General features: G+C 38.8%; 1 protein-coding gene across 4 annotated transcripts in view; it reads right to left on the reverse strand.

Moving 5' to 3' along the window:
- Positions 1-821: 821 nt before the first annotated feature.
- LOC108603657 (alpha-protein kinase 1) overlaps positions 822-16,213 on the reverse strand; it is a 38,346-nt gene continuing 22,954 nt past the window's right edge. The window contains exons 1-4 of one of the 4 annotated variants that reach the window (XM_033294256.1): positions 12,206-12,651; positions 5,855-6,472; positions 3,216-3,350; positions 834-2,630 (exon numbers count right to left, since the gene is read on the reverse strand). In XM_033294256.1, the coding sequence (XP_033150147.1) occupies positions 1,285-2,630; positions 3,216-3,350; positions 5,855-6,440 (2,067 nt within the window). In that variant the 5' untranslated portion in view covers positions 6,441-6,472; positions 12,206-12,651 and the 3' untranslated portion in view covers positions 834-1,284. Of the gene's footprint in view, positions 3,351-5,854; positions 6,473-12,205; positions 12,652-16,213 lie in introns of those variants that run through there. The other 3 variants (XM_033294254.1, XM_017992634.1, XM_033294255.1) reach the window with 3 other exon arrangements.

Raw genomic sequence — 16,213 nt, forward strand, 5'->3', positions numbered from 1 at the left:
ATATATTTTGCTTTACTAAATAATTTAGCATAGCTTCAAATTCAAACCAATTCGTTTCGTTTCGTTATTCAGCTATCGTTGCTTAAGTGGCACTAAAGTTCCATGTATTTAGTTTTAAACCTTTCTATTTGTAACTATAGTTTCGTTTGGTAGCTTAAGTCTAAAAGCAACTGATAAGTAATGTTTTGTGTGCTGTAGAAATAAAAAGTGTATAACGTGTTGTTGTTTTTGTTGAAAAATTGTTTGTTATATTTTCGCAAGTAATTTATATATATATAGCTTATTATATAAAAAATTTGTGTGTGTGTGTTTTGAACTTAAAACGTAACGAAAATGATTTTAAATTAAATTTAGTTTTAGTTTTTGTTTTGCCATTTTGTTGTTGATTTCGAATCAATTAAGGAAGTACAAGTTAGGCGCGCTTTAGCTTTATGCCCAATTTGTTGCACAATTGTATATGTATGCGTAACACACATTTGAAACTTAAGTTAAACTTATGACATGAAAAAAATGGCTGCTTTAAATATTTAAATTTAATTTATACAAAAACATGATATGCTAAAGTTGTTTAAATTTAAACTAATTTTTTATATACGCTCGTGTGTTTGTGTGTGTTAAGACCTATGCTAAATAATTTATTAATAGACTTTAAAAATGCTTAACTGCAATAAATTAGCGTTTTTTATATATTTTTAGTAATTGTTAAATTATTGTTAGCTATGCAAAGTTTTGAAAAATTATTAATGTGTGCACTTTATGTTTTAAAATTAATTTTAGTTGTAAGAAATTAAAATTAATAATTATTACACATGAGATCACAGTATTAGAGACATAAGTTAAATATTTTTTTTATACCTTTTATATTTTTTGTTGTTAGACTTTGTTGTGTGTGTTAGTAACTTTTGCTTCTGTGTGTGCTTTTTAATATATTTTTTAACTTTAATGTCTTGCGTTTTTTGTTTTTGCTGCTAGCACAACCCAAAATTACGGCTACAACATTCGATAATATGTAACTAATTTATTTAATTAATGTAAATTATTCAGCATCAGCGTTTGATTCCTGCTTGCAGTTTAGAAAGTGAGATTGGAGTCATCGCTGCTGAGCACATAGTTCAGATGCGGCGGACTGTTCAAGGGCGAGAGTGTGCCATAGTCGGAGCTCATGGTGAGCTCAAAGGGCAGCGGACTCTGATCAATGTCAATGGCCAGACCCAGATCTATGTTGTAAAAGTTGTCGTTGGCTCTGTAGCTGGAATCAAATGAAGATGTTGAGTTCTCTGGGCCCTACATGCTGGTGGCGCTGCTGGTGACAATGGCCAAATCGGCGGCATGCAGCAAATGATGATGCTGCTGATACTGTTGCTGGTGTTGCTGTTGCTGCTGTTGATGCTGCTGCAGTTGCTGTTGTTGTTGAGCGGCAGCGGCTGCTGCTTGCTGTTGCTGTTGCTGCTGCTGCTGATGCTGCTCGCGGCTAAGCTTGGACTCCTTCTTAATGCGCTGCTTGAGATGCACCTTGGCATGTCGCTTCTTCTCATCGGAGCGCGCAAATTTGCGTCCGCAAATGTCGCAGCTGAAGGGTTTTTCGCCTGTGTGCGTGCGTATGTGTGTGGTCAGATGATCGCTGCGACTGAAGCTGCGCATGCAGATGCGACATTGGAATGGCTTCTGGCCAGTGTGTATGCGTATGTGGCGGGTGAGCTCGTCGCTGCGCGAAAAGCGACGATCGCAGTTCTCAACGGGGCAGGCATAGGGACGCTCATGCACGGGCGTCTTGCTGGGACGATTGGGATACTTGCGCGGCTTAACGGGCACGAGTTTGAGCGGCACAGTGCTTTGCTGATAGACCTGTGAGAGTATTTCATGTCCCTTGCTGGTGCTGGGACTGTATTCGGCTAACTGCACAGCAGCAGCTGCGGCTGCAGCAGCGGCGGACGCAGCGCTGGAGTAGCCAGTGCCATTGGAGTTGGGCTGCAGTTCGGTGTAGCTTTCCTGCTTGGGTATAAGCACGCCCAGCGCAGCATTGCTGGAGCTGGCTGAGCTGGTGGGTCCAGGCATTACCAACTGTTGCTGCTGCTGTTGTTGCTGCTGCTGCTGCTGCTGGTGCACTACAGCTGCAGCATATTCGGCGGGCGTATCCAGCCACTGATACTTGGGTGTGGACAGCTGTGGACGCACTGCGTATTGTTGCTGCTGCTGCTGCAGCTGCTCGTGGCTGCTTTGCAAATCCGCTAGACTTGCAAAACTTGCAGTTGCTACGCCGCCTGCGTAGCTTGTTGGCTGCTTTAGCAGCAGCGGCGTGCAGTCCATGCTTAGACCCAGCAGCTCTGCATGTTGTGCTGCTGCAGCTACAGCAGCGCGTCCATCGTCATAGGCTGCAGGCGTTGCTGCTGCTTGTTGCTGCTGCTGCTGCACATAATGCGCCGGCAGATTAAACATGGGCGGCTGGAAAAGCGACTTGTCCGGACTGGGCAAGCCCCAGCTGTTGCCTAGACTATTCGATGGCGGCGACATTTGTCCTGGCAGCACACTCAGCTGTGGTGAAGCCAATTGCTGCTGCTGCTGTTGTTGTTGCTGCTGCTGCTGCTGTTGTAGCTGCTGCGCTGCATTCATTGCGTTGCTGCTGGCGTTGCCTGTAGTAGTAAAAATGCCGCGATATGAGATTTTGCCAGACTGTTGTTGTTGCTGTTGTTGTTGTAAGGCATGTTGGTGATAGTGTGTGTGTTGCTGCTGCTGCTGCAATTGTTGCTGCTGCTGCTGTTGTTGTTGCTGTTGTTGTTGTTGTTGTTGCTGTTGTTGGTGTTGACTGTGATGATGATGATGGTGATGATGATGATGATGATGTGGCAGCTGTTGCTGCTGCTGTTGTTGTTGTTGTTGGTGTAATATTTGGTGTTGTTGTAGTTGGTATTGCTGTTGGTGTTGCGGCGAGCTCAAATGCTGCTGCTGCTGTTGTTGTTGTTGTTGTTGTGTTTGCTGTTGTTGTTGGTGATTGTTGTTGTGTTGACAGTTGTGGTGTAATTGTTGCTGCTGCTGTGTGTGTCCTGCTGCTGCTGCTGCTGCTACTACAGGCGAGCCAATGCGTTCAGTGTCATTTGTATGTTTGCTTGTTGCAGTGGCGATTGTTGTAGCTGTTGTTGTGCTTGTTGTTGTTGTTTCTGTTGTGTGTTGCTGATTGTTGTTGTTGTGTAGTGGGTACATATTACAACTATTATTACTTGATTCTTCCTTGACAATGGACAGACTGGGCGGTGTGCTGCGCTCCTCCTTCAGCGAATTGCAGGACGAAAGCACTGGGCTGCCCACAGAGACAACTTGCGGCTCCAGCGACAAATCCTCGCACTCAATTGAGCCTGCAATGCAATAGAAAAAAGTAAATAAATTAATTGATGCGCAGGCAAATTGAAGTTGCATATATAAAGCTCAAGCTTTTGTTTTTTTGCTGCTGCTGCTGCTGATATCAATCACAGTTCGCTTGAATGAAGCTGCTGCTGCTGCTGCTGCCTGCAGCTGGTCGCGCTTGCAATTTCGCGGAAATCGCACAACACGGGAGGTCGCCTCATCGCTCATCGTTGTCGCTTGCACTCGATCGCTAGTGCTGGACGCTGCTGCTCACGCCGCTAATTTGTGGCAATGGCAAGTTGCACGTAACTAAATCACGCTGCCAGCGCTAAGAGGAAGCAGCAAAGTGTCGCTGCTGCAGACTAATTACGCAAATGATCACGATAATGTTGCTGCTGCTGTTGATCATTGTTTGCAGTCATTAATGGCAGCGCGACTGTTCATGGGAGCGTATTGATTGAGTTGCAGTTGCGCCTAATGTGCTGCGACATCAATCTGTGTGGCAGTGGCAACTTGCCACAGAATTCACAGAATGCAGCGTTATCAAAGCGGACTGGGGCAGCTGCCTAAGCTCATATATAATATTTTAATTTTAATGCTGTCATGTGCGCAAAATAAACTCCAAGCAGTTTATTATCCTTGCTGTCTGACTCGCTCCTTTGACTGCCCAATTTGAATTATGTCGCTTGAGCCTGCCAAGTTTAGCGATTAAAAGCTGCTTTATCAAGCCAAGCGACGCTTCGACCCACACCCCCCACCCCAGCGCCTGTCTAAGCAAATTGTTTTAATGTATTTTCAGTTTGTCGCTTTGGCTATTTGCTTTTATTTATTTGCTTTGTTTTAAATATATTTTTCTTGCGCTGCGTGGGTTGTGCGCCAAATTTATGTTTGACATTTTTTGGCGCGACGCGCACAATTTTTAGTCATATATATAGCATATGTATTAATTTATAAGCATATTTTATGCATTTTCAATTGTCAACTGCTTCAAGTTGCTGCTGCTGCTGCTGCTTGAGCTTCTCGTAAAGAAAATGACGCGAGCAATTAAACTCAATTGTTTTTGATAGCGCGCTGTGGAAAATCTAGTATAGTTTATTTTGCTTTGCCTTAATTCAATTAGAAATGTGCATATGTCTGACTGATCGCTCTATATAGTATGTGTGTAGTATCTTTAGTACTTAGACGTCTGGGGCTTTGCAGCAAGCGCGTATCTTATGCGAAGCGAGCAAATTGCGCTCGAAACATTGACACTGAACGGAAATGTTTAATACATGTGCCGACAACACTTTTTGTTGTTGCTGTTTTTTGATACACACATACTTATTATTATTATTATTACTATGCTTGCTCATTGTTGTTGTTGTTCTGATTAATTAAGCGCTGTGCGCAGTCGTTGAACGCCTTCAAGTCTCTCGCTCGCACTTTGTTTACACCAGTTGCAATTGCAATATGTTCTTTATTTTTTGTATTATAAATTAAGCAATTAGTCATTAAACAATTATCCAAACTGTCTAACAAACTGTCGCACTCTCTAATAGCAATATGGCGTATTTATTATTTTAATTTTTAATTAACTTTATACGTGTTTGCAAACACAATTTAAAAGTTGTCGGCGCTCAAATTTAAAAACAATTTTTCATATTGCTTGTTTTTTATTTTTTAAATTGTAATAAAATATGCACAAATATTAAGCTGAATTTTTGTTATATTTTAATAAATAATGCTGTTTTTTTTTAATACTGCTTCAACTTTACTTTACTTTTAACTTGTGTGTTACAACTTCAAACTAGCAAATATATTTTGATAAACTTTGTAATAAAATAAAAATATGCAAAAATTGTAGGATGCATTTTTTTTATCTTTTTAAATTTTTTCCTGTAGTTTTTTTTTCTTTTAATGCTGCTTCAACTTTACTTTACTTTTAGCTTCATTATTACAACTTGAAACTAGCGCATTTATTTTGTTAAATTTTTTCTACATTTTTTATCTCAAACTAACTTCTTTTGTAACCTTATAAGCATGTCAAAAAATCTTAATAAATTGTAAAATTGCTTTATTTAGCTCGCTATGTATGTCGAAGCTCTTCAGCTTCAAACTCTTAACATGCAAACACAAATAATAATTTATTTTTTTTAAAAATCTCGCATTTTTTTATAAATTGGTACTTGGGCTCTTGCGTATGTTTGCTTTTGATTTTGAACTTGTTTTTTATTTGAGCATGCGTAGCCCCTACTCAGTCGCTCTATCTCTCTGTCTCGCTCTCTCTCTTTTGGAGTGCGGGAGTTATGGGCAAAGCAACTTTTGCTGCTTGGCCTGGCCGCTGATTTATGTAGCGACTTAAGCCTGACAACGGATTAGTTGCATATTTAGAGTTGCGGCGTTGCGCTGTTGCTGCATGTGGCATGTGGCAGCAGCAGCTGCATCCATTAGCAGCGCCGAGATAAACCAAAAGTACGCGTATATATAACAGGCAGCTACAGTTCAACGGGCTGTGTGTCTTGGGTTTGGGTCTTACCTGTAATTGGCGGCGGTTCAACCACTGTGGATGGCCCAAAGAACGAGGGTATATCGTTGGATGTGGTTACGGGCGTATTGAGATCGCCGGGCAGCGCTTCTATCAATTGTTTGGCCTCCACTGCTTCGACGCCGCCGTGCTCGGCACTAACGGGACTTTGTTGGCTGGTGTTGAGCAAACTCAAATGTGTGGCCGAGCTGCGTCCGCTGCTTGCTGATGCTGGCTGCGCTGCCACGTTGCTTGGACTGCCGCCCTGTGTGGGCGTGGCTGTCTGCTGACGTCCACGCAGCGCGGAGTTGTTGTTGTTGTTGCTATTTAAATGTTGCTGTTGACTCTGCGACGTATAATGCAGCAAAGTTTGTTGCGCGTTGCTGCTGCTGCCGCCGCCGCTGCTGCTGCTGCTGCCGAATTGCGCGCTGCTCAAATAGCTGGCAGCGGCTGGACTGTTGCTCTGAGCGGCCGTGCTGGTCTTGAAGAGACACGTATCGAAGCTTAGCACATTGAAGTGAGCCGCCGCAGCGGTTTCGGTTAGGAGGAATGCGTGATGCGTTGGCGCCACCAGGGTTTCAAGCCCTTCCATGATCATGGCCGCTGATGGGGTTCCAGGGGCTACGCCGCCTGCAAAGCACAGGAAAAAAAGCAAAAGAAATGATTAGCATACAGTAAACAAATTTATTTTAGAAATAAATAGGTATATATAAAGAAATATGGCATAAGATTAATATTTTAAAATTCTATAGTAATTATAAGGATTATAAACAGTGCAATATATGGAAATATTCATTAAATTTCATAAATTTTGCTTTTACCTAATGTAAAATATATTTTAAAATTCCATAGTAATTATTTTTGACTTATAAACAGCGCAAGCTTTAAAAATATTGCATATATTTAATATATGCAGCTTTTATTTAATGCCTAAAATACTTCAAAATTTTATAGTATTTATTTTTGGCTTATTTATATATATTTATAATATTCTAATATTTATTTACGCTTTTTAATTTTTTTTAACAACTTTTTAGCACAGCATTAAATTGTTTTAATCATTTTTAAATTAGTTTTGGCCTATTTATATTTTTTTATATTTCTAATAATCATTTTAAATTGTTATTTAATTTCCTTACCATTTTGCAAAGCATTAAATTGTTTTAATTTTTTTTAAATTATTTGTGGCTTATTTAAGTTTTTTTTTAAATTTTATAACAATTATTTTCAACTGTTTTGCAGCTTATTTATTTTGATAACAATTTTTAAGCAATGTATTAAATTGTTTTAAAAATTTTGAAGCACTGACAGTGACTAAAATAAATATTTTTAATGCATAAAATTTATAAAAATTATTTTTATAGCTGCTGCATATATTTTGCTGCAAATGTGTAAAGCTAAAAGTTTCGAAAAAAAATTGTTAAAGACGTAACGTTGTTAAAACTGCTAGCTCTTGACTATTATTTATTGTATTGCTTTAATTAATTTGCCATGGCAGCTGTTCAATTGCATAACAGGCCATAATTCTCTTAAACACAAACCAATTTAATGTCGCCAACCAACAGCAACTTTCGCTTTTGTTGCTGCTGCGCCTGCGCCCACATTGGGACAATTAAATTAAGTTCGATTAAGCACTTGAGTGCTTGAGAAATAGAACAAGTGACTTTCCCACACGGGCCAGGCCAGGCGAGTCGGCCAGGCAAGTGGGTCAGCAGGCCTGAGACACGGTTTGGGTCAAGCGTTGACCTTACGCAATGTTTAGCGCTTTTAATTGCGCAAGCGCCAAGCAAAATAAAAATATATTAACAACGCTTAGCTGTACAATAAACTTGGCTTATAATTTGGCAAATGGCTAAGATTTGACGTGCCACACAGTGAAGCTTGTGTGGCGTCATCTTTGTGGCTTGGAGTGCTGGCGGTTCGACTTGACCGCGTTGATTTGCATTACAAGTGCGCACTTGTGTTGACAGCCAGCTATGCGCCAAAATAACTACCGTGTTGCCTGCCACACACACACACACACACACACACACAGACAGACAACAACATTAAGTTTAGCTGCTTCCCGCTGCGTTGGCACTTTTGGCACTTTTGCTTTTTTATTTACATTTGATTTCACGCATAATTTTCGTAGCAAAGTGCACTCGAGTCGAGACCCGCACAGTGGGACGCTTACAACAAAACTGCGACGCACACACGTGCAGCAAATTATATTATTGAGCCCACTGTGCAGCAAAGTCAGCGCTAGCGGCTCTAGGCGCTTTACAATGGCAGCGCGTGCTGTGCTCAGAGCTTGTTGTGTTTGCCTTTTGTTGCTGCCTGCCATTCATTCATTCATAAAATTATGCGGCCGTAGTCAATAATTTTTACAGTCGATCAAAGATTTGTATCTGTATGCGCGACCGTGCCACATGAATCATTCACGCGCGCGAGAGCTCCAACTGGTCGTGGAGTGATCTGATTAGAGATGGAAGCGGGTTGCAGCTCGTGAAGCGCGAGGTCGATATAAGAAAATGCTGGAGCTGCGTCTAAGCGGCAAACTCTAATACAATAAATAAATTTGTATATAGCATAAATAAATATTTAATGCAGAATTTTATTGCTTATGGAATTGTATTGGTTTGTTTATAAAATAAGTAAAATTTGCATATTGAGCAAAGAAATATTTTATTAAGAATTTATTTCTTATGGGAGACCCAAGTGTGGAGTGTTTCAACTTTAAATTCAATAATAAGTAAAGAAATATTTATTTAAGAATTTATTTCAAATGGAATTGCATTGGTTTAGTTATAAAATAAATTAAATTGCATATTGAGCAAAGAAATATTTATTAAAGAATTTATTTCTTAAGGCAGACCCAAGCCAATGCGGATATTAAATTGCTGCGGCTTTAAATTCAATAATAAATAAAGAAATATTTTTTAAATAATTTATATCTAATGGAATTGCATTAGTTTGCATATAGTATTAAGTCGTACTAAATAAATATTTTTTTAAGAATTTATTTCTTATGTGAGTTGCAAGCCAATGCGGAAATTTGATTGGTTTGGATTCAAATTTAATAATGAGTAAAGAAATATTTTTTAAAGAATTTATTTTTAATGAAATTGCATTAGTTACACATGTTATTAAGTCGGGTTTAAATAAAATTGCATATTGAGCAAAGAAATATTTATTTAAGAATTTATTTCCTATAGCATTGCATTGATTTCAATATTGCATTGAGTTGGAAAGTACAGCGGCTCGAACTGAACTATAAAAAAAGACAAACCGCTGCCATCTCTAGCGCTGATCTTGGAGCAGCTTGAACAGCTTCTTCTGCCTGCGCTGCTTGTGTGAGCTTAATAACTTGGCTAACAATTGACACTCCCTTAAAAAAAAAAAAAAGTTGATGTTGATGTTGAAGCAGCAGAGAGCGAGAGCTGCAGACATTTACATTTAAAACTTAAGACCAGGCTACAGTGAGCACTAGCTACAAGCAACGCTTGTCATATGCTACAATACACGCTCACTTTAGTGGCTGTTTACTGTACCTGTACACTTTATGTATCGAAGTAAATCTTCTATGTGTCTGTTTCTTTCATTCACTCTGCATAATTTTGCATAGCATTTTGGCCTAGTAGTTGTCTTGGCTTGTTGTTGGCGACATGTAGCATGAATGAATATTGGCACACAGCTTCAAGCCATGAGGAAGAAAGGCAAACACAACAGCAACAGCAACAGCAACAAAATCTAAATAAAAAATAAAAATTGTTGCTGTTGTTGATATTATTTTAATTAAGTTTTGCCAAACCGGCTCTATTGGTTGCTGTCGACTGGTTCCGCTCGATACTCAGTCAGCCAGTCAGTCAGCCAGTCAGCCCAGCTAGCGTTCTGGGCTGTTAAGAGTGTTAACATTTGGTTAGATGGGCGCCAATTTGTTTTTAGCCTAACAAGTGGCCAAGCGAGCCAAAGTGCTCGACGGGCTTGACCCATAGCTCAACACACAAAAAGTTTGCCATGCAGCTGGTCAAATGTTTTTTTAAGCTTTTGTTGTACGTTTTTGAGTTGAGACCTTTATTGTGGCTTAAGCTGCGGACGACCTTATGCACGACGTGGCTACTTAACGGCTCCAAAAATAAATGCAATTTGTTGTTTTTGCGTCTATTATTTTAAGTAGAGTTAAGTAAATTCAACAGACAGCCTTGAGCTGCGCAGGCAAAGTTAGAAATTCAGTTAAAAGAAATTGTAGCATGAGCGGCATCATTAGTCAAAATGCAAAGTACAGGCTGCAACATGCAACACACACACACACACACACACATGCAACAAGCTCAGCAGACGTTTTGCATATGCAGAGACAAAAGACAAAGTCCATCATTCACGCAGCGGGGCAGGCACACAGACTTTGGCCTGCTGGACAGCTGGACAACTATAAACAGCCAACAAGTTAAGCATAACAGCAACAGCAACAACAACAACAGCAACATGTAAAATGTATCTTTGTCGTCTTTGCATGCGTAACACTTTGTCACACTTTTCATGCCAACAGCTTCAACTTGTTGTTGTTGTTGTTGTTCCTGTTGCTGTATTTTTCACATGAGAACAATTAATGAAAATAAACAGCCGCAGGCGCTACCAGCAATTGCCAACAGCTACAAATATGCAGCAACGCTAACACACACACACACATACAATGCGTATATGTGCATGTGTGAGCTGACGTTTGACTTAAGCTATTTGCAACTGGCAAATAATTTTTAACACGTTTAAATTCCGATTTTTGTTAGCATTTTAAAATAAATAAAAATTCAATAAAAACTGGTCAAGTAGCTAATTGTTTATATAAATTGCAGACAACAAGGCACATATAAGAAAATGCTCAACATATTTTAAAATTTATTTATGCATTTTAAAATAAATAAAAGTTTGTTATAAAACTGTTGAAGTGGCTAAATATTTATCAAAATTGTAGACAACAAGGCACAAATATTTTTATAATATAAGAAAATTCAAAACAAACATATTTTATTTAATAATGTATTTTAAAATAAATAAATATTCAATAAAAATTGGAATTCTTAAAAGAAAGTGTAGACAACAAGGCACAAAATATTTTAACAGCTTTAAGAAAATTCTAAGCATTTTTTATATATTATAAAATAAATAAAAGTTTAATATAAAAGTGTTGCGGTGTCTAATATTTTAGTGAAATTGCAACCAATAAGGCACAAAATATAAGAAAATGCTCAACATATTTTTTTAATTTATTTATTAATTTAAAATAAATAAAAGTAGCTCACAAATGAGAATTGCATAAAGAAATTGCACAAAATATTTTTATGTTATAAGTAAATGACCAGCAAACATATTTTAATTAATAATGCATTTTAAAATAAATAAAAGTTCAATATAAAACTTGAATTGTTAAAAGAAATTGCAGAAAATATTTGAAAATAAATAAAAAAAATTATCAGCATTAATATTTCATTTATTTTTTAAGGCATTTTCTTTTTTTAGTATGCACTTAATTTTGTTTAGCGCGGGCGACGCTCAACTCAACTTACAACTATTTGTTTAGCTTGGCAGCAGCAACATTTGTTGTTGTTGTTGGTTGCTTGTTGTTGTTGGTGTCAAAGTGCCTTTTTGCTTAGCCAAATGTGCTAAGCGACGCTTTCATCTACCGTTAGCGTCGGCAATTTGCTTTTTGATGTCATAATTATTTGGTTAAATAAACGCAGCAGCAACCAGCAGCAGCAACAACAGCAGCAACTTCTTGTAAGTTGAGCAAATTGAAAACTGTTGGAAATTGTTTTTCACTTCCATTATGTGGACATGGGAGGCTGCAACTGAAAAACTTACAGCTAATTGTTTTAGCTGTCTATACATTAGCCTGGTCTGTTGTTGTTGCTGTTGTCGATGTGCCATTAAATTGTTGTGCTGTCTATAAAAATAAATTTTTAGCTTAGCCGCGCGCGCTTTGCAAATTAAGCGACAATAATTTAATTACAGGCAAAATTGCAGTCTAGAGACACAAAATTTATTAGTTGCATGCCACACTACATAGTTGCAACAGTCGCCACATTGTCAGGTGCAGTGTTTTAATAACGTGCAGAGATTTTTATTATGCGTTAAATGAATTTATGCTTGATGTAGTTTTCGTTTATAGAATAAAATTGTAATAGTTGCAACGATGGACAGACATTTATTATTGCGTATTAAGGAAGCAACTAAATGTGCCACAAAAATATAAACAAAAAAATTATAAATATGCTAGAGCACTTGGCAACATTTTTATAAAATGTATAAAAATTAATGCGCACATACAAATTTGTTTTTTTTAATTTCCACACTTTTTTATATAAATATAATTTTAATAATCACCTGGATCGCTATGGCACGTGCTGAAGAATTCAAGCAAAAGCTGCTGAGACGCTTTTTTTGTGTTTAGTTCAGTGCAGTCCTTAGCACTGGCACATACACATGTACACTGTGAGAAAACACTTGTCACTCTTTGCTTATTGTTGTCTACACTTGAAAATGTATATTTTTTGTTTTTTTACCCACGCTGCATAAAAATCAATAAAAATTCTTTGCGCTGCTGTCTAAGTTAACATCTTTAGCTTGGATAAACTATATATACACATATATTGTATATATATATTTTGCATACGTCACAGCGTTGCAGCTTTTCATTCATTAAAGTAAAGCTTTTGCAAATATCCTTTCACTCTCGCCATATAAATGGGCTTGGCTTTGTTTAAAACAAATATGCACTTGTTATATAGTAAATTTGTTTATTTGTTTTTGTTGTATATTTGTTGTTTAGTTTTGGTTTGCACACACATTTGATTTGTAATAACTTTTTTTTTTTGTTTGCTGTAGCTCAACTGCTGATAAAATTTTTCAAACCGTCGCGTTTGCTTGTTCGAACACAACTGAGGCACGAGATGCGCCCTCTTTCGGTTTTTATGAATGAAACTCAACAGCTTGGCGCACAGCACAAACAGCTAGAGCGAGAGCGTGTCCGCACAAGCGAAAAGCGCGCACAGGCGAGAGCGAGCGCGCGCGCTTGAGAGAGTGAGAAAGCAGCTAAGCATTGCCCCTACTTGGCAGCAGACTGGCACGCGCCGCAGTCGGCGTTTGAGTTCGAAAAATCGAAAGCAGCAACGAGTGGGGAACTGAGCACGTCACAGCTCTCGCACACACACACACACACATACGTAGCGTCAGTCAGCCGGCTAGGCGCGTATCCAATCGTATGTGGCGTTGCCTCCCTATGCTGCAGCCATTTTCGTGGCGCAGGCGCAGAGCAACCAATCAACAGTTTGCCAGGCCCGTTTGCTGCTCAACTGTGTGTGTGTATTAGTTGTATGCGTGTGCTTCTGTGGTGAGTTTTTGTCTGTTGATTTCACAGCGACGGCGGCCGGCGCTGCGCTCTCTCAAGCGTTGCGCTCTCTTTGTAGGGGGCTCTGAGGTAAAAATAAGACAACAGGTACCCCAGTCGCTAAGCATACACACACATATATATATACGCTTGCTTGTGTGTGTTATGGTTTCCCAAAATACGTCATCAAATGCTCATATGGCGCGCCTAGCGGCCCATTAACTTTTTCAATCTACGCAAAAACACAAAAAGCAGCAGCAGCTAATCCAAACAAATGATTCACTTGACCATTTATGGCCAGATTTGGCTGGCATTATATAGTTGGCTGTCCATTATATAGTCGACACTGGCTGGGTCAAGGAAAACTGTAGCCGGAAGTGACGAGTACTTTAAGCTGTTTGCTCTTGCCTGGGGTCATGGCAGCGCCAGCAAAACGCTAATTGGCAATTGGAGGTGTGTGCGCGTCTTAATTGCAGCAAATTTCTAGGAAAAGCAAGCAACAAGGCTTGGGAAAAGCTTAAATTGAGTTTTACAGCAAATAATGAGCGTAGTGCGGACATCAGCAGTTCATATTTGTCAGTTATACATATATATGTTAAATTTATCTAAATATAAAACTATATTACATAAAATGTTCTATTATAATTTTTTCTAAGCCTAACGTATACTAACATTTTATTAACTAGGCAGCTTTTATTTTAAATACATAACTTATACTTAAATTTTCATCATTTAGCTTAGAGCTAAAAATTAAGCTTTGTTTGCATAATTTATGCGCCTAAAATTAAGTTAAGGTCTGCAACAAGCAAAGATAATAGATTTTTATATCTTTGCTTAAAGTCTTATTAAAGTTTTTGCAGCACTATCTCTAGTTCTAAATATGCAATTTTCCTTATAAATTTTGATCTAGCCTGTCATAAGCTTTCGGCTAGACAAGCCTTTTGCTCGCTGGAATGTTGCAAATAAACAAAAGCGAATTGTGTTTCATGTGCTAAGGACAAGGTTGCAGCAACAATGTGCACTGAATTGTTTATAAACAAAACTAGATAAACAAACGCAACATGCGTTGAGTTCATGTAAATTTTGCTTGTAACCAAACTAATGTAGCCCTGACCTAAAGTGAGTGTTCAGCATTAGCCGCAGCCATGACATGGCTAAAGGTATAGCACGCCATGTGCTAAAAATAAACGATAAATAGAATTTTTTTTTGGGAAATTGTTAACTATTTGTTGCTTTTTTTTTGCGCGCGCGCTCGCACAATTTTTGTTTTTTTGACGTCGGCAAAGTTTTTCCTAACAGACGGCGCGGAATTAGAATTACGTGCACGTTATCTCTTCGACGTGTTAGTGTGCGTGTGTGTGTGAGCCTATATATAGTGTATTTATAGAATTTTGCCTCATTTTGTGAAAGTTGGCAAAACAAAAGCGCAAAATAGACGCGAAAATTTTTAAATACCTAGCACATGATAATAATTAATGGGCATGAGCAAAGAGGCGTGGCAAGCGAGGCAAGGTTGAAAGGGCAGGCTGCCACCTGTAGACAGCAGCAGTGTGTGTATGTGTGTGTGTGTGTGTGAGTGAAAATGAAACGCAAGGCAGCCAAAAATAAAATTACTATGCACACAGCTGTGTATCGTTTTTGCTTTTATGACGTAGTCGCCTTCAACTTGGCCATAAAGCCAAAGCGGCAACAAGCGTAAAGTTCAATTGATGCGCCGCACGCTGTGGCAAGTTATGTGGCCAAGTGCAGTTGCATTTTGTGTGGCTATAAACTAAAAATAATGCAAAAGCGCGAAATGATTTTGTAGCTGCCCAAGAAATTGAGACTGAGACTGATTGCCAATTTGCAAGCTGTATAAAAAATCAAATAAATTTATGCAGCAAGTGCTGCACCTTTTCCTTAATTTGGTAGCAGGCGCAGCCAAAGCAGCAACAACTAATAAAGTTGCATAAAGCTAAACAATTGGCGCATTAGCAAAATTAATTGAAGTTTGAACGCACTTGTTGCGTTTCTATAAGCACGAGCAGCATTGTGACTACACACACACACACATGTTTAAGTATGTGTGTGTGTTGTGTGTGTGTGTGTGTGTTGTGTGGGTTTTCTATGTCGTGTTATCGCGCGTTGAGAACATTGGCTCTGTTGTTTTGCTTGCGTGGGTCAAACGGGGAGACTCGACGTCGTCGTCGTCGTCGTCGTTGCTGCTGATGAGGCAGAGGCGTTAGATAGTCGCAAATCGCAAGTTGCATGACACATGGCACGCGCCTCGACAGCATCAAACTAAAAACCGCAAACATTTAAACTGCGCAAGCGAGACAGCAAATTGCAGCAGCATCCAATGCCAACTGCCAATGTTTTTTTTTTTTCAGTCAAGTCAACAACAAGCTTTGCCTTTCTGCCATAAATGGTGGGCAAATGCTTGTTAGGGCCAGACTCAACTCGAAGCGGTGTGTGTAGGTTGCAATTAAAAGCGTATTGACGTTTCGCTCGCTCGCTCGCTCTATGCTCAAGCCACTTGTTGTTATTGGCCAAGAGCAACCATTGGATGCTTCAGCACTTGTTAATAGTTTTATTTGCCGCAGCTGTCAGCTGCGCATTACGCAAATCAAAAGCTAAAGCTATAGCTGCAGCTATAGTCGCGACCGACTATAAGCAGTGGGCGTTGTCATTCAGCAAGTTATCAAGTCAGCTCATTGAGGTGTGAATAAATTTATATATTTCATATATTACGCATACGCATGCAGCAAATATCTGTTTTTTTATTATTTGTGTAACATGCATAAATATAAAAATGATAATAATTCATTTAATTTATGAGCATCATAATATGCTTTATGTGCTTTGGCAGCTTGCCGTAAATTGTTCCAGTCAACAAAATTCAGAGCACACAAATTAGAAATTTAAACATGTCAAGCAAAAGTTTCCACTGGAAAGGCTCAGTCATAAATAAGCTAAAAATGTTTCAATTTAATAAAAATTAATAAACACAAGCTATTGCTTAAGCG

Source organism: Drosophila busckii, chromosome 3R (genome assembly GCF_011750605.1).
Source record: "Drosophila busckii strain San Diego stock center, stock number 13000-0081.31 chromosome 3R, ASM1175060v1, whole genome shotgun sequence".
Classification (NCBI taxonomy): Eukaryota; Metazoa; Arthropoda; class Insecta; order Diptera; family Drosophilidae; genus Drosophila; species Drosophila busckii.